At 38.2% G+C, this 23,263-nt stretch overlaps 1 protein-coding gene across 1 annotated transcript in view; it reads right to left on the minus strand.

Moving 5' to 3' along the window:
- The window catches only part of EPB41L4A (erythrocyte membrane protein band 4.1 like 4A), a 259,857-nt gene that overhangs the window by 96,810 nt on the left and 139,784 nt on the right, over window positions 1-23,263 (minus strand). The window contains exons 4-10 of the mRNA XM_003826742.8: window positions 21,700-21,751; window positions 16,757-16,835; window positions 7,697-7,794; window positions 6,360-6,480; window positions 3,918-4,005; window positions 1,314-1,402; window positions 654-717 (exon numbers count right to left, since the gene is read on the minus strand). Coding sequence (XP_003826790.1) covers window positions 654-717; window positions 1,314-1,402; window positions 3,918-4,005; window positions 6,360-6,480; window positions 7,697-7,794; window positions 16,757-16,835; window positions 21,700-21,751 — 591 coding nt within the window. The remainder of the gene's footprint in view (window positions 1-653; window positions 718-1,313; window positions 1,403-3,917; window positions 4,006-6,359; window positions 6,481-7,696; window positions 7,795-16,756; window positions 16,836-21,699; window positions 21,752-23,263) is intronic.

The following is a 23,263-nucleotide window of genomic DNA, read 5'->3' on the forward strand; positions in this document are numbered from 1 at the left end:
TCACAGGTAGATCAAAAGGAAGCTTTCACATCCTTGCCTTCTTTCGACCATTTTTCTCAAAGACACACATCAAGGCATGAAAGCACATCCAGGCACTGACAAGTTCTGTGCCCATTACCCAAATACTCCCAGAGGACATTGCCAAGTTGCAAAGCAAAGGCCGGCATTTTTACATTCTCCCTTGAAAGCATCCAGAATTTCCATCTGGTTTGTCTATCACACTCAATGAGGGAAAGAGCAGAAGTGAGACTCCCAAAAGGTTGTTTAATTTACATTAGAGCAAAATTAGAATGCATTTTGGCAGTCCTGAATGCAGGCTATACCCTTCTCATTATAACTCCTACCTTCTACCCTCACAGAGAGTACTGGAAAGCAAATTACACTAACAACAGTGATCACCTCCTATTCTCTCCTCTGCCTTAGAAAGGTTTTGCTTTCCTTTGCTAAATCTAAAATGCCCATTTCTCCATTACCCTCTCATTCATTTCTATTCACTTCCCTTTCCTTCCCTGAGAAGTTGTGCATGTGAGTTAATTAACCTGGTTCCATGTGGAAGCAGCTGAAGAAAACATTTCTTCACAATGTCTTTTAAGCTATAAATGAACACACAAGACACCCCTCTTCTAATTTAAGCTAAGGGTTTGGAAACTTACATCTTTTCCCAGTACTCTGAGTTCAAACTGAGTCTCCTTGAAGTGAACCTTTGTAATCCGAGGCCTAAAAAACAAAGCAGATGGTGTTGTTGCTGTTTTTAAGTATTAACCTTTCAGAAAATCAGGGAAGTGTCCAGTGGAAAAAGACTGGTGAATACTGGCTCCTTTATATACTGCTCCATACCCAGTACATACAGTGACAGAGAGAGTTCCCCATACACTCTAATGAAAACTCCATTCTCATTGTCCTATGCTTCTCCACTAAATGCACAATGACCTTAGAATCCCTAGATTGTGGCAGTGCTGCCTTCCCAAACACAGTGCAGAGCCATGGGCTTCCCAATCTCTCCAACTCATCCCCATTTGGAGCTAAAAGTCAGAATAGTCCTGGATCCACAGCCCACCAGCACATACTGAAATGGGTGAAAAATCCTACTCCACACAGCTCCCAGGGAAAAGAGTCTAGAATCACAGTGTCTGAAATTTACAGAGAAAACATATGCTGAGGTGCAACAGGAGAAAACTCACACCCAATTTCACTCATTTATTTATCAACCACTGGAAATATACCTGTTTTCTTTTCCCCAACTCTTTCACTGACACAAGAGTCCCATAAGCCCAAAACATAGAATGCCAACTCTGTTCTCAAGCCATACCTACCAGAAATACTTCCCCACTTGCTTTTTATTCTTGTAGACAACAACACCAACCGGAGTTAATCCTAAGAAATACTCAGACTTGTTTTCTCCCTGCAAAAACAAACATATGCCTATAACCACATATTCACATAAAATCTCTTTGTCAAACTATAATTGACCATACAAATATAATTTGTTACATTAATATTGGATTTAATTTTTGAAAGACATCAGCCTAGAAAGCTAGATACACTATGATAGTAGCTAACTTGTTGCTTATTTTTTTCAAAGTTTTAAAAGAAACTTTCTGTTGGCGTTCTTCATACTTGTTACTTCAGTTCATTAAAATGAGTCTGGGCTACCAGTCAGGCCAATGGGACTTACCCAACTTTCCTTACACAGTGGTGTTCAATCCTAGCAACATATTAACTGGAATCACTGTGCAGCTTAAAATGCTGATGCCTGGGCACTACCAGAAACAGTTAAATCAGAATCTCTAATGAAGAGGCCAAAGTAGCAGAAAAAACATAGGACTCCCAGGTGGTACTTCTGTACAGTTAAAGACTGAGAACCACTGGCTTCTATCAAGGGTGCTTTTGAATGGCTTGATTTATCTCCGATGCGGACAATCATGAAACCCACTTCATCCCCACCCCAACTCTCTCTAGAAAGTTTAGGCAGTCACTAGCAGACACACACTTGAATTTTCTGAAGTCTCTATCATGTTTCTTCCTACCTCCACCTATAACTTTAAGAGTGCTCAAAAATGTAAAAGTACAATCTCTTCTGGTAAAGACTAGAGAACCCTTATTTTAAGGCAATAATAAATACAAATTTTAAAAACAGGATCTTAAAATGAAAATGTCATAGAGTAGGTACCAAGGACATGCACAGCACTGTTTGTGAGGATGTTATTTCTACTCTAAGATAAATGGTAACCTGCAAAATTATATTCACAAAGAACATAAAGCAATACATTTGGAGGAATACCTGCCAATGCCCACTTTCAGTTCTTAAAATTCAAATCTTAAACGAATGCACTGAAGAGTCTAATAAATCTAGCTCATTTGCCATAAATTTCTACCATCAACAGAAGGTGATTTCTAATTAGGATAAACATTATACAAAGGTAGAAGCATTTTGCAGAAGACTCTCTTTATAAATTTCCTATGGAATGTTTTCTTTTAAAAACTGAAAACCTAACAAGATTAATGTGGCTAAAGGGAGGGAAGGTAAAACGATAATGATTCTACAGTTTTAGCAGTATTCTTAAAGGACAGTGCTATGAAGCATTAATGACCTGATGAAATTGGAATCTAATATATCAGGGAACTACTTCTTCCCCAAAATCTATAGCTTTTATTGCCACATTAAACAGGAATGCTTCTAACTGTAAAAATAATATGAGATTGTTTCTTCTTGGAGGAAATGCTAATGAGCAAAAGACATATACAAAATGAATGCATGAGTGTTATTTGCACTAGATAAAGTTTTATTAGGGTTCTTTAAAAACTGAGTTCCATAATCCAATTGATTAAAAAAAATCAGTCTATAAATACTCTCCAGCAATTCATTTCCTATAAAGAATAAAGTACCTGGCTCATTTCCTCAAATAAAATTTAACTACTGCTATCCACACTCCTCTTAATTCAAAGGCAAAGGCTTTCTAATCTCATTGACATAGAATAATCAATTGGTAGCCTAAGAGAAGTAGCTCAAAGGTTAAAACCCGGATCCAGAACATTCAGTGCAGATTCAGTGTAATTGCTCACTGATGACTATTCAGCAAGTTTTCATAAACCGCTGAAAAAAATCTGCAAAAATATTTCTATGAATGCAGTGATACCTACAGTAGGTGGTAACCCTCATATTGACAGAATCAACAGTAGTTGCACCTGGCCTATTGCCTAACACATACTTTACCTGGCAAGTGATTGTATTTATGTTTTGCTGCCATAAAATCTATTTTTTAAAAAATCCTCCTGTTTTCTGTCTAATACAGTCAATTACACACCAATTTTTTTTTTTTTTTTTTTTTGAGATGGAGTCTTGCTCTGTTGCCAGGCTGGAGTGCAGTGGCACGATCTCGGCTCACTGCAACCTCTGCCTCCCAGGTGGTTCAAGCCATTCTCCTGTCTCAGCCTCCCAAGTGGCTGGGATTACAGGCGCCCGCCACCACGTCCAGCTAATTTTTGTATTTTTAGTAGAGTCAGGGTTTCGCCATGTTGGCCAGGCTGGTCTCAAACTCCTGACCTCAGGTGATCCACCCACCTCTGCCTCCCCAAGTGCTGGGATTACTTACAGGCATGAGCCACCGCGCCTGGCCTATACATCAATTTTATATTGTTTTGATGTTTAGCTAAGCCCTTTGTATCTGTTATCCAGATTGTGTTTTCAAGCCCACTTAATTGTTTTCTACACATGGAAATATAATCACATATTTTTATGCAAAACTCATTAGGGTTTAATCCACACCAGAGCTGCTTTGTGTTAGAAAAACATAGATAAAAAAGTATCATCTGCTTGCTAAACAACAGGACTGCAGCTTTCCTTTGGGAGTCTCAGTGACTTTTTAAGAAAAATGTCATCAGCTTAAAATATTTTGTGTTAATTAAATGTTACTCACATAGACGGGATGGAGGTCAACGCCATACATCTCCAGGGATTTGGCAGTCCTCAAGTAATTCAGCTCAGCCTCAGAAGGAATCTGACCCCTACACCCAGCACAAAAACAAAGAGCCTTATTTTACAGCAGCTACTGCACTTACAGGGATGCAAACTATCTTCATTGTATTCAATGGGAAAACAAATAATACTTTTTACTAATGCAAACTTAAGTCCTTGTATTTCAAGAAGGCCTTTGCTTCTTGGTGACAAAATTTTATACTCTGAAGTGATACTTACATTAATTTCATTTACCAAATCCATTCTGGCTCATTACAGCCTATCCCCAATGTCCCAGCATATATTAAAAATTCTCAGTTTCAGAAACCCCTAAAGAGGTTATTGAGAATATAAGCACTCAAATTAAACACCATCCCCTTCACAAAGAGTAAAATGTCTCTGTGCACCAGCAGCTCTCCATCCAAAGCAAAGGGAACTAGAGCAATGGTCAGCAGGAGGAAGAGAATGGGGCCGCCACCACCCAACTGGGATCATATCGAGATCTCCTGACCACATGTGTAGTTTGAAAATACATTGATTAACGTACAGAGATTGTAAAAAATGCTTGTCATTTTCTTAACACACAGTACAGAATTCTTCCCAAAATCTTCATTGGTGGTAATATAAAGAAAACAGCATTCATTCCTGATGAGGGTGAGCATCAGCCAGAAATCTGCACAGAAGAGTTAAATATGCATGTGCAAGCGAGTGTGTGTGAGTGTGTGAGAGAGAGAGAGAGGGATTGAGATTTTAATAGACAACCAAAGGAGGTCAAATCTCAAAAATTAAGAAATCCTGCAGTGACATATTTCATTTCAGCCACAATGCACTGGAAAACCACCAACGTACCATACTTTTGAAATCCATGAAGAATGTTCATCAAATTAGACACACCACAACTTGATCAAGCTTTATTCTTAGAAATAACAGTCACAATGTCAACACTATCATCTAAAACACATGAGAACCTTTACCCAAAGCTCCTTGATAATTTCAATATATAATTGTGCTTTGAAATCCCTAGTAGAATCAGTACTCTCAGAATGTGCCAAACACATTGCCCTTCCTAACGTTATAAGAAGCACTCTCTGAGCATCTACTTCAGCAGAATCTGAAAATGAAGGACTCTACAATCAGGTTGGAGAGCCTTCTAGTGCATGCTAATACAACATAGAGGGCCTCTTTCTCTGATTGCAATTCAGCAGCTGACTTCTGCTTCTACACTCACTGAAACGGATCCTTTAGACAAACATTTTTTTGTGACCAGATTGATTCTACATTTTTTTCTTTTTTTTTTTTTTTTTGAGATGGAGTTTCGCTCTTGTTGCCCAGGCTGGAGTGCAATGGCGTGATCTCGGCTCACTGCAACCTCCACCTCCCGGGTTCAAGCGATTCTCCTGCCTCAGCCTCCCAAGTAACTGAGATTACAGGCACATGCCACCACGCCCAGCTAATTTTTGTATTTTTAGTAGAGATGGGATTTCACCATTTTGGCCAGGCTGTTCTCAAACTCCTGACCTCAGGTGATCTACCTGCCTCGGCCTCCCAAAGTGCTGGGATTGCAGGCGTGAGCCACCACGCCCAGCCATTTTTTTTTCCTTAACTATAATAGATCTGAAACCAAGTATATTCAAGAGGGAGTGTTACATAACAGGGAATAAAGCAATGTTAACCAGTGTAAAGAATTTAACCAAAATAATTATAATGAAATTAAAACTTCAGTGCTATAGGCCATGAATTGAAAATCCTACTAGGGGAGCGTGTCTACTCTCAGAAATGCATGCGGTATTAACACCATACCCTCAAAGGTTTCACACTGGCATCATCACTATTTCCAGACTCATTGCTATGGCCTGAATAGGACTTGGCTTATAACTGTGAAGAACTGGGATACTTCAGACAGAGGAAACATTGAAGAATATATTAATGCATTTATGGTTAAAAATTGTTGTGATTAAACATATTTATAGCTGAAAGATTAATTTCACAAGATACTGGTGACTGAAAAAAAAAGACTGCAAAATCTAGTATTTACAGAATGATTCCACTATGTAATATCATAAATACATGAACCTATGTACGACAAATTTTCTCTGGGAAATTGTACATACAAAGAGAGGTCTGAAAGGCCATTGACCAAAAAATGGTAACTTTACATATTGAAATTACTTTCTCCTTTACACTTTTTTAATTACTGAAGTTTTCGATGAGCATTTTAGAGTTAAAAGCAGTTAAACTATACAAAGAGAAGTATTAGAATATTAAATGCACAGGTGAAGAATTTATCATTCTAGAAACTTTTCTTGTGAATATCAGAAGATGATGACTGATGGATGATGCAATAAGACATGGTGTAATGATGACTGATGGATGATGCAATAAGACATGGTGTAATGATTCTTACATTAGAGTTTTATGAATCCTTTCTATGGCTTCTTCAAGTTCTTCCTTCTGATCAGGAACAAACCGGTACTCAGATACATATCCTGCAGTATGTTTATATGGGTCATAATCTCCAAGCTCCGCTAAAAAAGAAAGATATCATAGTTTTTTCCATTTGAGGAAAATAGTCCTTAAAACATAGAAATAAAATATTCCTAACATGCTTAAACATTTTTTCAAATGTCTTATTAAAATTCACATATAAGACAACTAAATAATTTTACCAAAACAAATCTGATGAGCATATATGGATGGTAGCAACAAATTCTGGACTTAAAAACAGAAGTTCTTTATTTTTGCATTCCCAAAGACTATAATTATATCATCGTTTTTACTTCAATTACTCTTAACAACGTATGTGAAGTAAAATGTTGTAAACAGCATTTCAAGTACAAACATTAGAAATGCTGGAAGTGAAAAACGACCACAACCTCAATATATCCTCTCAGATAATGACACCAAGAAACAGTGCATGCGATTCAATACACCTTTGCCTGAAATAATGATCATGGAAATGCAATACAATGCTGCACATATCCCATTGCAATTTACACAAAGAAGCAAAATGATACCAGAAAGCCCACGATATTACTCCTATACAAATGCTTCTTCCTATGTTAATCTACCTTGCAAGCCCCAACCCACTTCATCTATGACATTTTTCCTAGCATATTTCTTCTAGATTATTTTTAGTCTGCAAGTGCCACAAGGGCAAGGACCATGCTATCTTATTCTCCCCACATCTAGCTTGAGTCTTAGAAGGTGTCTAATCGTCACTGGAAGTAGTCTCAGCCTCAGTCTCCAAAATGACAATGCATCCTGGAGCCACTCCACACAGCCACCATATTAACATGAAGAGCTGAAGAGCACTGAGCTCAACACCCATGCCACATGCTGAACCTAGCAATAGCACCTGGCCATGCAGACTCTTCACAACAGCAATGCAGGAGCAATAGGATCTCTGACACACAGAAGCTTGGGAGAGGGTGTGGGGAGGAAAATCAATAAACTCAGATGAGATGTAGATAGAACAGATTGTTAGACCCTCCACTTAATCAAGAATCAATGCTATTCCAGTGACTAAACCTCCATACGACCTACCATAAGGGATTTGTACTTGGCTCCACTTTTACCTCTTCCGAAGGAACACTGAACAAAACTTGAATTCCAAATAAATTCAATTTCTTTTTTTTGCAAAATCTCATGGATAAGAAGAGTTTTAGTATGTAAACTCGCTTTTAAAAATGCAAATACTTTCTCCAGACATTTCTGAGGCAAATATGCTTAAGTGGCACCTACACTGGATGGCATACGCTCCCAGCTGAGCAGCAATGTTGACGGGACAGGGCAGACGGCCCTGAAGGACATCTTGCTTCACCTGCAAGAAAAACTGATATCTAAAAGAGAAACAAAAAGAGAGATTAACGATCTCTTACACTACTCAAACCTGAGGTTTCAGACCCTGATAATCAAGGTTAACAACCAATCACCTTCAATTAAAATAAAGTCACCCCCCACATTCTTGTGTGAGGGGGCTGTTGAGTGAACAGGAACTACTTAAACATACCTTACAGAGGCAATACATGGTTGTCGCTAAAAAGTGTGGCTTTCAAGTTCAACTGCTTGGCTTACTTCCCAGCCCCAGCATTCACTACCTCTGTAGCCTTAGGCTGCTGCTTAACCTCTACAACAGCCAGCCTCCCCACCTGCAAAACTGGAACAGTTGACAGCATCCACCTCACAGGGTGAATGCAAAGGATAACTCCAAGCTCTTTTAAGCTATCATTACTGCCACTGCCACCACAACATGCTCCTACTGGGAGGAAGAAATCACAAAGACCCAACCTATATTACATAACACTCTGCCTATTATCTGCTCATTCCATGTTGCCAAAAGAAAACCTGTTATAATAGTAATGTCATGCACTGTTCTAAACACTATACGGTAACTCATCCTAAGTAATCTATGTATAATAACTTAGGTTAAGACTTTAAAAATGAAGACAGTATATTATATTCTCCATTGTGCAGATGAGAAAACTGATAGACTCAGGGGTGAAATAACTTGTCCAGGACCTCACAACGAATTAAGCAGCAGAGTCAGAGCTAGAACCCAAGTAATCTGACCCTGGAACTCTATCAATCAGGATGTTATGTAACTTTGATTAGTTTTATTTTTTTTCTTATTCAGCTATTCTTGCTAGTGGACTGAGAGGGGCCAGAGGTTTATGAACCAACATAATTAACCATCCACATCATCCTCAGATGCTAGCACTTACACATATGCACACACACTCTCACACACTTCAGCCTGTCCTTTTGTGACTTCTGTTTTGTAAGGTGACTCGATGTCACTGGGAAGGGAAGAAAAAAAACAAAGGAAATGAACTATAATAATCAGCTACATTAAATATCTCTTCTCCAAATGCTCACAACCAAAGCCCTTAGTGAGGAAATGTTACATGTGTTAGATATCAGACACCACATTGATTATTTCAGGAAGATTGGCATCAACTTTTATTGCAACCATATGTTTCAGAGAAAATTTGCTCAATGTCCCATGTTTCCCCACTGCCCATTTCAGTAAATGGCACCCCCGCCTTCAGATGTCCACGTAAAATAAACCTGGGAACAACGTGTAATCATCCCTGGTACCCACATTCAATCACCAAATATGCTGTTTTTGAAATCTATACTTCTCTCCATCCCCTAGACCAGGTCACTCTCTCCTAAACTTCTAAAACCTCCTCCTAACTGTTCTGCCATCACTCATACTTACTTTCCTTCCAATCCTCCCAAGAGGTAAGCCGGATTCTTAAGATGTAAACAGGATCATGTCACTCTTTCAGTTAAAAAAAAAAAAAAAAACAACCCTCAAAAGACTTCCCTTTGCCTTTAGGATAAAGTTCAAGCTCCTTAAGATAGCTTGTAAAACTGACTTCTTACTTCTGCTTACTTCTTGGGTCACTTCTTGCCGCTGATCAGTGACCACCCTGTTCCATAATTTACTCACCTTTTTCCAACCCTATTTAACTATTTTCAATTCCCTGAATGTTCATCTGAGCATTAAATCCACTTGATAATGATCATCTGTGCTCCTCTTGGAAAGGAGAAAAGTAGAGTCAAGTAAAATTAGGAGAACTTAAAATACAAAACCTTATAAACAAGAGTGGGCATGGTGGCTCACGCCTGTAATCCCAGCACTGTGGGAGGCTGAGGCAGGTGGATCACCTGAGATCAGGAGTTCAACACCAGCCAGGCCAACACAGTGAAACCCTTTCTCTATTAAAAATACAAAAGTTAGGAGTGGTGGCGCATGCCGGTAGTCCCAGCTACTTGGGAAGTTGAGGCAGGAGAATCACTTGAACCCAGGAGGCAGAGGTTGCCATGAGCTGAGATTGCGCCACTGCACCCCAGCCTGGGTGACAGAGCAAGACCCTGTCTCAAAAAAACAAACAAAAAAAACCTTATAAACAAAAGAGACAACTGTGAGAATTATCACTGCTTGCTGCTGGAAACTTGCATTTTACTACACCCTCCTCCTTCTCTATTGGCATCTTCAAATTTCTTTTCCTGAAGTGTATTTTTTTAAGAAATGGGTCAGAGATGCAAATTTCTCTTCCTCTATTAAGACTTTGTGCACAGTAGTTCACACCTGTAACCCCAGTATTTTGGGAGGCTGTCGAAAGAGGATTGCTTGAGGCCAACAGTTTGAGACAAGCATGGACAACATAGTGATAACCCCATCTCTACAAAAAAACAAATTAGCCAGCCAGGTACATGCATGTAGTCACCGCTACCTGGGAGGCTGAGGCAGGAGGATCGTCTGAGCCCAGAAGGTTGAGGTTGCAGTGAACCATAACTGCACCACTGCACTCCAGACTGGGCAACAGAATAAGACTTTAAAAAAAAAAGACTTTAACATCTGATTAGACAATCAAATCTTTTGCCAGATACAGAAATGACAGACATCTGCTTCAAAGACAAAAGGAAAGAGGAACAGAGGAACAGAGAGATTAAAAATATGTATTAGAAAACAAAGAGCTGAAATACAGACAAACAGATACAAAGAAACAGGAGCCACATCACATTAGTAACTGCATTCCCAGTATCTAGGGCTCAGCACATAGTAGCTGCTTAATAAATACTTCTTGATTTGCAAGTTGGATACATGGATAAACAGACAAAATTCTAAAAACTGGTAACATCATTTGCTATCTCTGAGAAATTCATAAAGAAAAAAAAACATCTACTCAAACTTCCCTGGATAGCCTGCCTTTTAAAGATATCACAGATCTTTAACTCACTGCATTAAAAAAAAAAATCAAAAACTGAAGTCAAACAATTTTTAATTTAAAACTTGATTTTTATTATAGCAAGCATCTTAGTAGAGTCATAAGGCAAATTTGTGATAAAGTAAAATCATATTTTCATATGTTAAACATTTCATAGCGTCTCAGGGCCTATTTTAAAGGAACTATATATTGCTTATTTTGTATATTTTATGGGGTTTATAGTAAACTTAGTTATTTTATTTAAATTAGAACAAGTTAGAGTTGCTGAGTCTTTCCTTCTGTGTCATTCTGATTAAAGCTATGATTGAATGCTTGAGTCCTCATTTATCTCTGGTTTTAATTAGGATGAACCTATGTGCCAGTCTGCCTAGGAGAGTACTAATTTATGCCTATTATGAATATATAATTATTAATAACTCACTTCATCATTCTCTAAAGTGTCAGAGTTTGGACAATAAATTGTACTGTGACTCTAGTTACATTGTACCATACTGGGGAAAAATGCTAACTAAAAATATCTACTTAACAAGGAAGTTTCCAGAATACATTGTGGTACACAGCAGAGGCTTCATGAAGCAGTTTCTGGTTACCTCCTTATGTAAACTAACAAACTGATGTATATGCACTGCCCCTGAGATTTTGAGTTATAGGTGGGGAGGAGCATTCTGTCTTCCACTCTATCTGTACTTAACGCACTGCCACCACCACCAGCACAACACGAGAGATGGGCCTGAAATATTGGCCTCACAGTTTTCTATTTATCTAATGTATGTTGAAAAGAGCTAAATTGACACTAAGGATGTACAAGTTGTTGAGGACCATTAACAATTTAGCAATTAGAGGCAAGAAGAACAGACAAGGACTTTCTTAAAGAAGGGGCAGAGAGACAGAAGCTCAAAACAGAAGGCTGCTGTAAGATTCCTGGCCAAGAACAGTCATGAATGCTTACACCAAAGAATCCTGCAGTTCACCTTCTAATGACTTAAGACCCTGCTGAGAAAACTGAAGGATGTAGGGACAGGGAGGAGTTTGATTTTAGGTGCTAGCTGAATGTGAAACAGGAGAACCTAGAGGAGAGTACCAACCTACACAGAGGTAATAAGGAGTGTGATTGTTACCTTCATCCCACAAAGAGCAGGAACACAGCATTTTATCTAACCAGTCTTGATAAAACTTAAATATGAGAGTCAAAGGGAAACATTTAAATCATAACATGATATTAAATAATGCAGAAAAATGGCACATATGACTCAGCAGAAAAACAGTAGAGAAAATCATAACTCTTTTAACCTCTAAAGTTTAAAACCAATGATGAAAATATGGAAACAAATAGCAGTAACATCACCTTACATTTATATAGTTCTTTAAAGCTCACAAAGTCCTTTCGCTTCCATAATGAAATGTAACCCTCAACTCTGAGGTAGATGAGGACCATTACCTTCAGTGAAAGGAGGAGACAGGGACTCAGGAAGTAAGCATAGGACTGAAGGTCACACAGGAAGTGAAGAAGCTAAATAAAACAAACCCATCTTCACCAAGGGAAGATTCTGGGTTGCAAAAAGAAGACATGAACATAATATCAATCCTCAGCAAAATGCTGTGAAATATTATTTTAAAAACTAAGAAAAAAATTGAACACCTGTTTTGAGACTCTAAAAAGTATTATGAATGAGTCATCTGGAACTAACACTATTTTCTACTTTTAGAAAGAGTTTTAAGATCCTTAAAAGTTCAAGGAAATTCCAATGGCATTTCAGATAGGGCTGTCAGCAAGACAAATGACAGATTCTCTCTTCGGGCAGACTGAAACCAGATCTTGCCCTGGTCACCACTGAAACTCCTTTTACTCAGCACACTGGAACATGGTACTCCAGATAGTTACTGAATGAAGTGTAAGTGCATTCTGTCTTGACATACAAATTCAAGAAATGCAGGCTAGAGGGGATAGTAAAATGATTCATAGTTAAATCAGCACCTACAATAAGAAGGATATGATTACTGGATTGACTTAAACATGCAAGAAGACCTATCTCAGGGCTCCAAGCTGGTCTTTTCCAAATGTTTTAATCAATAGTTTGAAAATATAAAACAATAACCATTATTTCCATGTCAGCTACCTTTATCATTATTGAACACTTACATCTTTGCATTATGGTAAGTACTTTGCAAGTACACTCTTACATATTCCTCCAAGCATCTTTTTGAAGAAATACTGTAATCCCATTGCACGGATGAAAAAACTGAGACTTTACAAAAGGCTATGCAATCTTCTCAGGATTACAGAACTAGTGAATGACAAAGCAAGGATGCAGACCTCACTCAGCCTTTCTGATTCCCAAGCCTGTCTTTTAAACAAATGTATGTATTATACTTATCAAATCTGTGGAGGATATAGAGCTATGAAGGACACACAATACAGGGAAGGATGTCATGTTTTGAATCAGAACTGAAAATAAGTTTAACAGCTCTCCTGAGGACACGAATTATCTACAGTACTAATAAAGAATAGAGAGATCAGATTTATTCTGCATAGACCATCAGGGAATTATTATTTCTTATTGAATTTCTTAGTGCTTTTCAAAGGAGCTTTCCTACCTAAAAGTGCTTAATAGGAAGCTGGCTGATGTGTCAGAAATGTTCTACAAGGGTGGAGTTCAGAATATACGACCTGAAAGTCCCCCCAGTTTCATTTACTTCAGAAAACATCTTAGAACACAAGCGGGGACTCCAAGTTGATGATTCTATTAACGTACATTTTTCATAATCTGAAACTTTATTTTCCTATCACATTCATTCCAGGTATTTTTTCCTACATCAGTGTCCTTCTGAAATACTGCATATATTAATAGTATGACCATATATATGCACAAGAAGTTCCCTGTAGCATTATTTGTTTTTTTTTTTTTTTTTTTTGAGATGGAGTCTAGCTCTGTCGCCCAGGCTGGAGTGCAGTGCCGCAATCTTGGCTCACTGCAACCTCCGCCTCCCGGGTTCAAGCGATTCTCCTGCCTCAGCCTCCCAAGCAGGAGTAACTGGGAGTACAGGTGCCCGCCGCCACGCGCAGCTGATTTTTGTATTTTTTTAGTAGAGACGGGGTTTCACTGTGTTGGTCAGGCTGGTTTCAAACTCCTGACCTCGTGATCTGCCCGTAATCTGCTGGGATTACAAGCGTGAGCCACTGCACCTGGCCCTAATTTTTTTAAAAAAGGAAACAACCTGGATGGCCAAAGCATATAGTTAATTATGGAATACAATGTAGGAGTAAAAAGACTGGGTTACAGCACTTTGGGAGGCCAAGGCAGGCGGATCACCTGAGGTCAGGAGTTCAAGACCAGCCTGCCCAACATGGCAAAACCCTGAATCTACTAAAAATACAAAATATTAGCTGGGCATGGTGGTGGGCGCCTGTAATCCCAGCTACTCGGGAGGCTAAGGCAGGAGAATCACTTGAACACAGGAGGCAAAGGTTGCAGTGAGCTGAGATTGCACCACTGCACTCCAGTCTGGGTGACAAGAGCAAAACTCCGTCTCAAAAAAAAAAAAGACTGGGTTAGATGGCGAAAGAGGCCATACAATATGTATGAAATAGTAACATGTCAAAAAAAATACATAAAAGATTATGTATAAGCACGTTTATGATAGCATGATCATTCATACCAAAAAATTACAGACAACCTAACAGCCAACGCAGAGTAGGCTGGTACAATTTTCCAAAGAACTAAATTAAGATAAACACTCAACTTGAAAATGCTGGCAGACGTACGCTCTTCCTTAAATAGCATATATCTGGAGATTTTGCTTGTTGGTTTCAGTTCTTGCTTTTGCCAAAATTATCTCATGTGACTCCTCTTTTTCAGGTACATTAATGGTAATATATTCATGCAAATCAATAATAAAATGAATAATGTGCATATATCAATGTATTAAACGCACATTTAACTTACCTAAATTCAACCATATGTTTTAGGCAACAAATCATGGACACTAATTGCAAGCCAGCTATGTCATTGTGTTCTTAACTACACAAGCTGGTCTAAAACTTTCAATACAACTGGTTGTACTGAAAATATTGTGGGTTGTAAATTATACAAAAATCCATGTATTCTGTTAATGAGCCATCAGTAGATTCTGTTGGGAAATTTCTGTTCATGTGTGTGGTGAACAGAGGTGAAGTAATGCACTATAAAACAATGATCTTTTTTATCCCTTCTTAAAATTAACTCAAGTATTTTTGGACCCTAGCCCCTATTTAAGATGTAATTCCACTATACATCTAGAAAAAGGATAGAATGAAATAAGTATTAGCATTCATCAAACATAGTACGAGACACGGACAATCATAAGAGCTTTATACATATTATTCCATTTAATGCTTACAAAAACCTTGAAACAGGTATATCTCCAGTTTTACAACTGAGGACACTTAGGCACAGGCAGAGATTACTCACAACCTGAATATGAAGGACTTTCATTTTATTTTTTAAAAAATGCTGTCCCCTTGCAATTCCCTAACGAGTTGCAGATATAAGTGTATTTTTTATACCACTTGAATTCAGTTTCCCTCTGAAACTCTAATGAAAATACCATCCCTCCCCTCAACATATCCTCCCCATCCTAATGGCCCTTTACCCAGAAAGATGTGCTCTGCAAAAGCTTAAACTGGCATGTCTACTTTTCAAAGTGCTCATTAACAATGTGATAATGAACAATGTGAATGCAGACATCTGCTTGGTTCTAAAAATGAGGTCTACGCTGGCGCAGTGACTCACGCTGGTAATCCCAGCACTTTGGGAGGCCAAGGCAGGAGGACTGCTAGCAGCCAGCAGTTCAAGATCAGCCTGGCCAACATAACACGACAAAAAAAAAAAAAAGTATTAGCTAGGTGTAGTGGCACACACCTGTAGTCCCAGCTACTCCTGAGGCTGAGGCGGGAGGATTCTGTGAACCCAGGAGTTTGAGGTCACAGTGAGCTATGATTACACCACTACACTCTAGCCTGTGCGACAGAGCGAGACCCTGTGTCTTAAAAAATTAAACAAATACAGATTATGAAATATAATCTTTTCATCAATCAATCATTAGAGTTCAAAAGATTATATCTTAAGTTGAGGGATAAAATAAAACAAAGTAAAAATGAGGCCTAAATACGGCACTTCAAAGTGGGATGAAAAAGGCCCAATTAGCCTACCCTCTTCTCATTCTTCTGTGTGCAGTCCAGAATAAAGAAAGAAGAAAGTCTGAGACAGATGAAAGCATGGAATAGAAACAAAACCACAGGCTACCAAAGACATGATTTTCAACTTTTTTAAAGGAGGTATTAGGCTTTATTTTAGCCCCTAATATGGGTTCACTGGGAAAACTGACCACCTACGGTTAAGTTAGGGAATATACTTTTGTTTTTCCTACCACATGCAGCTAGGTCACCAGCGGAATAAGTTAAAATATAACTGGTCTGTTCTTTATGAGCCCTTTCAGTTGTTGACATGTACTATTTTGACAACCTAATTAATACCAATAGGAAATTCTGTCTTACTAATATCAAATATTTGGTGACAAAGGTGAAGTAATGCATTAAAACATTGGTTTCCATCCTTAATACTAAAAGCAAAATTATCTTCTCATTTCCTATAGAGATAAATGAAACACCTGGAGAGCTAATATTTAAGCTACAACCAATTAAAAAGAAATACCTGGCTGGGCAAATGTATATTTAGAAGTACAAACTGAACATCAAAATATCCTTCCTTTAGGCAGTTCAAATAACTTCTATATGAATACAAAGGCTGAATGCATGCTTAACAATAATGATACAGAAATATTTCATCACAGCAGATGCAAAATGTATCATCATGTCACCCAGGTTCACGCCATTTTCAAACACATCTATCATCAGACACTGATCAACTTCATGCATGCTAGTTTAAATTTTACCCTCTAAGGAGATGCGTTACAAAATGCAGGTAGACACACATCCAAATGTTTAGCCCAATTTTAATTTGTTTTAAATAAAGCTTTTTCTATATGCAATGCATGTATCTGTTCAAAAACAAAGTCAATACTATACCTGGTTATTTCTTCTTTAAGTTTACATGGATCTTCAGCATAGAATTTAATACCAAAATACAAAGTATATGGAGGTCCAGCTAAAATAAGAAATAGAAATTAAATTTCACTAAAATCATAAATTAGTCAAAGTTACAGTATATTATACAGCTATTCACAATTACACTCCAAGATTGTCTAAAGAAACAAGAAAACATAAGATAAAAACAGCAAGGTTCAGAACTGTGACGATAGGACCTTGACACATACACACACATAGATAAAAGACACGGCCAAATACACCAGAATGTTGCTGGTTCTTATGTCTGGTTGGTGAGGTTATGGACAATTTTTATTATATATGTTTTTCCCATTTTCTACAGTATATATGTAATTTTTCATAGTGAAGAAAGAAAAAAAAATAAATGGTTTAAAAAACCACCCACCTATCATTTCATTAAAAAAAAAATAGTTTTTAAACCTATCTGCAAAAAGCTGAAAACAACTTAAATGCTCAGCAGCATGCGGACTATTTAAGTCAGCCCCAGCCACAGGACATATACCATGCAAATGTTTAAACAGGCAGAAGGGCATCTGCATGTGCTCATGTGGAAAAGACCAACTATCTAAATTTCCGAGCACAGAAATATCATACCTTTTGTGAAAAAGTATCAGTTAATATATATTTGAGGTTTTTTTCCTGGAAGAGTACAAAAAAAATTACTAAATGGCAAACTCTGGGAAGAAGGGCTAGAAACATTCTATCCTTAAACTAATTCATTAGAATTTTCTTATGATAACTCTTACCTTTTTTTACAGGAAATAAGTCATCAGTGAGGCTACATAATAAAATTAGGGACAATATTTGTTTCATTCTTAAACATTTCTGAATCTAAAAATGTGTTCTCACGTATTTAAGAAAACCTTTCTCATCTCATTAATTTACCAAAGAAGAACTATGCCTACAAACTTTTTTTTAAAATCAGAAACAAAGCCTGGAATTGTATGTACATGGGCAAATAAAAAATAAACACTCATATTGTGCAAGAAGACACAAACCCCTTGGGTGCTGAACACATTATATTATGCTTTTACTAGAAATATTTTTATTTCTGAGGGTATCAATCTAATCTGTACTATTTCCAAAAGTGCATATTTCCAAGCTGTGCAGTAACTAGATCTAATACACTTTGTTTTTAAAAGGATTTGTTTTGTTACCTGGTATACCAATTAGTGGTTACGGGTGTTAATTTTGTTTTCCAACAAAAGCTCTCCCACAAATTAAAAAGAAAAGATGTGAAGTATGCATCTCAGTAAAAGTCTTCCATACTATCTAAACTGATAAAGTAACCCCAGTCTCGCTATTCTTAACTGAATAAATAAAGTCACAAATTTAGAAACTGGGGAAAAGAAATTAAAAAGAACAAGAATAAAGGTATCATGTATTTATAACATATGAACTATGTTACTATTTATTAATATTACATACACATACTTATGTGTGCAGCACCCCGGAACCCTGTTCCTGGCATGTGGCAGACCATCAAGATGAGGATCCTGCCCCTCCCCTCATCTGTGCCTTCCTGTGTAAAGACACTCCTTATGCTACAGCTTTTTTAAAAACTAAACTTTAAAAGAAACTGCTAGAATTTCCTATTATTGGAGTTGATTCCTTATGTTTAACTTTTATGTTTGTTTAACCACTGTGTTTGTATTTCTGACAAATACACCTCTATCCCTGAACACAGATGTCAGGGAGGAACAGACTATTAAATATTTAGAAGAGCCAGGAAGTCCACCCTCAGCTTATCCGTCTGTGTCAATCAAGCTCCATGTTCCTGAGCAGATGGGTCTGCCTGTGCCCACTGGCAGCTGTGGTTGGTACCTAGGGGGCGGGGAGGAGCACAGATGCTGCTGAGATGGTGCACAAAGGGAAGAGGCCTTCTCCAGGCCTCAGAGCTGCTTCTATTCTTTGGAACATGACAGATTACACTCTATTCACCAAGCCCACACATTTCAAATGTTCAGTATGAACAGTTAAGCAAAAATGTTAAAAGTACACAATTAAAAACATTAGGTTTTGGCTAATTTTCTCTAAGGTCTTCTGGCCCAAACTAGACCTTCATTTCCCATTCACATATAAAATGGCTGTGTTCTAAATATAAGGCATTATTACCATTTGGTTACATTTCATAATGTATGAAAACGTTTCATAAACATTTGATTCTCAACAACAAAAACTTGGGAACATATGCAAGGCACATTAAACTCCAAGGAGTTAAACAACTTGCCTAAAATCACAGGGAAGAAAAAAAAGTTTGCTATTATCTAGGGCTCAGTGCTTTGGGGTGCACCATTCTATACAGCTTCTCAGGGAAATACAAAATAATAATACCTTTAGAGTGAGGTAATACTCTCATATGCATCACTGTTTCAGAAAGCAATCAAAGGCTATAGAAATGAACATTTTGGACAAGGATATGTCTAGCCAGATATTTTTTGGCTCCCTATTCTAAGACTGACTACAAAAAAGTAAGGTGCTGATAATTCAAATTACAAAATTATTGTCTTGAATCCACATCATTCCATGGACTCAAACGTTTAAGAAACTCTTATGTAAAGTGAAGTTAATATTGCTTCACTTTAGCAAAAAATACAGAAGCCAAAAACTGGGAATCCTCTATATTTTGTGTAGACTAATTTTGAGGTCTTTGATAAGGAGTTTCTCATTAACTCAAGGAGAAATAAATCAAGATTAACTATAAGCATTCTGGTAACTAGCAAATGTTCTGTCATTTTTATAGATTCTCTTTCTGACTAATCTATTAGAGATTTGATAGCCATTTTCCTTCACTATCAAATAATTTCATAAGATAAAATGTAAGGATTCTTCAGTCACTAACGTTTCGTCAATTATAATACCAGTTGTTTTATTCTTACTATACATCAATGGTTTTTTTTTTTGAGACGGAGTCTCGCTCTGTCATCCAGGCTGGAGTGCAGTGGTGGGATCTCAGGTCACTGCAACCTCCGCCTCCTGGGTTTTAAGCCATCCTCTCTGCCTCAGCCTCCCGAATAGCTGGGATTACAGGCACTCGCCACCACATCTGGTTAATTTTTGTATTTTTAGCAGAGACGAGGCTTCACCATGTTGGCCAGGCTGGTCTTCAACTCCTGACCTCAGGTGATCCACCTGCCTCAGCCTCCCAAACTGCTGGGATTACAGGCATAGGACACCACGTGTCTTATGCAAATTTTTAATATTGCATTTTTAGAATGAAAAAGTGACTGCATTATAGACTGATACTTAAATAAAATATTTCATACCATGTAAATAAGTAGACACTTTAAATGTGCTTAGGAACACTTTAATAATGCACCTTAAAATAATTAACATTTTTTCATCACCTTGATAGAAATATCAACTTTTCCTATAAAAGAAACCTGTGAGTTTATTTTAAAATAATTGGCTGGGTGCAGTGGCTCACACCTGTAATCCCAGCACTTTTGGAAGGCTCAGGTGGGTGGATCACCTGAGGTCAGGAATTCGAGACCAGCCTGACCAACATGGCGAAACCCCATCTCTACTAAAAATACAAAAAAAAAAAAAAAAATCACCTGGGCATGGTGGTGGGCGCTTGTAATCCCAGCTACTTGTGAGGCTGAGGCAGAAGAATTGCTTGAACGCAGGAGGCAGAGATTGCAGTGAGCCAAGAGCTCGCCACTGCACTCCAGCCTGGGTGCCAGAGCAAGATACCGCCTCAAAAAAAAAAAAAAAAAAAAAAATCATTCCTGAAATTTTTCTGGTTTTCCAGCTGGTATTTTTTTAATTGGTTCAAATATGCTAGAGTTGTAACTTATAAACTCCAGTGGTTTCCACTACAGAGGTGGAAAGGCAATGAGAAACAACAATGATGCTGACATTCATAGAAACAGGACTTTCGGATGGCTTTGCAGTCCCGGTTTCCAGTTCCTTTTGGAAGCAGAGCTACATTCCTGCCCTTGGATCCATGGAGCATCGCACAACCAATACTATCACAGGAAACAAGCTGACATGCACAGAAAATACAGACTCAGAATGGGGATAATGAATGCCAGAAGAATCCACTCCGTTTTGATTAGCAATAATTCACACAGTTCAGCAAAATGCTTTAATGGGGAACAGAGTTTCAGTTTAGGGAGATTAAAATGTTTTGGAGATGGACAGTGATGACGGTTGCACAACAACGTAAATGTACCTAATGCCACTGAATTGCACACAAAAATGGTTAAAAGGATCCATTTTATATGTTATGTACCTTTTATTTCAATTGAAACAGACAATTTTTTTAAAAAGAGTATTTTTTGCACACTTAAGGAGCCTCTGTGCTCATAAATAAAAACTTGGGTTCTGGAAATTAAGATTAAGGAATATATACTTAATTATATTGCATCTCCTTATAATATTCGTACTGATAAAACCAAAAAGCTAGCTCCCAAAAATGGTCTCTCTCTGAAGACCACTTTTCAGATCACAAAGGCACCTCTTACTTACTGGCTTAGGAAACTGAGTAGTCTGAATGGCAAAACCATGCCATAACCCAAGAAACTCAAGCTCTTTAAAAGCTTGGACATTATGACCCATCCCTGCAGCCCACCTACCACCCGTTAATGTCTATTTGCCTTTTTTGTTTTAAGGTCAAATTTTAAAGACAAGCATACAGAAAAACCACAGACAAAATCAAGGGAAGGCCTGCCTCTAGGAAAAATTCCATACTAAGATCCACTCAGAAATTGATTAAATTTAATCTGACTTTGGAGAGGGCCTAGCAATGCACACAATACACACACTCCCATATTCTGGTACTCAAGTACTAGTATTCACTTCTTTCTCCAGTAGTAAAGCCCACTTCTGCACCCAACTAATCATGGACTTTGTCATCGTTTTCAAGCCACCCTTTAACAAAGTAAAAGCTAAATACCTACTGTTGATCAGTTCTTTGTGTTCAGCAAGGGTTTTTGCAGGATCCAGCCAATACTGTGTGAGGAAGAAAAGGACAATTAAAGAAATTAGTTGCTTTTCATTAGCTTTTACTTCAAGAATATTTGCAAAATGTTATTTAAACAACATTTTAAAACTTGGTAAGTTAAACACTTCTCTCATATACACACACAAACATACATAAGAGTTTTCTGCAGCAAGAACAGTAAAAGAAAAAATAGGCCAGGCACGGTGGCTCACACCTGAAATCCCAGCACTTTGGGAGGCAGGGGAAGAAGGACCGCTTGAGGCCAGAAGTTTAAGACCACCCTGGCCAATATGGCATGACCCCATCTTTTAAAAATAACATTAAATTAAAAATAAAATACAAAGAGAAAGATGATGCTGACGTTGGAAGAGAGGCAAAGAAGAGCAGCAGTACTTGCTGGGTCCCTGGTTGAATTATCATACTGATTATAATGTGACATCCAAATGCTTACAAGTGACTTCTGACTATTTTTGGCGGGAAAATAATGGCCTCAAAAAAAATGTCCTCCAAGTCTCTTTCCAAAGTCTCCATCATCCCAAGCACTGCTCCCCTTAGAGCCATGTCTCCTCCTAATACGTCCTCACCATCTTTGCTTCCAGTCTCATCCCTACAGGTATTGCTGCTAGGTGTTAGGAAGAAAGCAATCAAATCCTCATTAAGGATCTAGGAGAGCAGTTCAGCACAGTGGCTGAGGGCCTGAATCCCAGGGCAGACCCATAGAGAGTCTGTTCTGACTCTCCCCATGTCATTGCCATGTAACTTAGGACAAGTGACTGGACACCACTGGACCTTCCTCATAAGGTTGCTGTGCAGATTAAATAAGTTAATCCAGGTAAAGTCTTTAGAATAGCCCCTAGCTCAGGCTACACATGCTAAGAATGATTAGGTCACCTCTAATAACTGCCTTTGGCCAGTCTAAGATACCTACTTATTAATTCAAATTCACAGTTAATGAACAGAATTTCAAGTGGTGGCAGGAGAATTCGGGGTCCTGGGGAGAGGCCTTCCTTTAAATCTCACAATTATGAAGTAGAATTATCGAAAGAAAGAGATGAGGTAAGCCTCTAGCTTCGCCTCTCCATCTGTGGGAAGAGCAGGGCAGAAGCCAAGGAAGCACAGAGGGCACTGGAGTTCCCACAAAAGCAGAGTCAAAGGGATAAGGGCTGCCCTGGAGGGTCAGGGGAGGGCAGAGATGGAATCACTCCCACACTCTCCTAGCCAGATGCTGGGGACCCCCAGGGCCAAGCCACTCAGTTTCCATTTCCTCGTGTTCCTTAATGAAGAAGGGGCAATTCCCACCACAGCGAGGTAGGAGCTGACCCACCTTGAGCCACGTTCCATCCAGCACTCATGCACTGGTGCAGTTCCCCACTTTCCTTCCCCTCAGTTGAGGGCAGAATGCTTGTTCTGCTATGTAACGGTAGCAATAATTATAAATGGCAATTATAATGCTTTATGCAATCCCCTTACCCTTTATTCCTAATTATGAATGCAATTATTCATACTATGAATACTATGAC

This window comes from Pan paniscus, chromosome 4 (genome assembly GCF_029289425.2).
Source record: "Pan paniscus chromosome 4, NHGRI_mPanPan1-v2.0_pri, whole genome shotgun sequence".
NCBI lineage: Eukaryota > Metazoa > Chordata > Mammalia > Primates > Hominidae > Pan > Pan paniscus.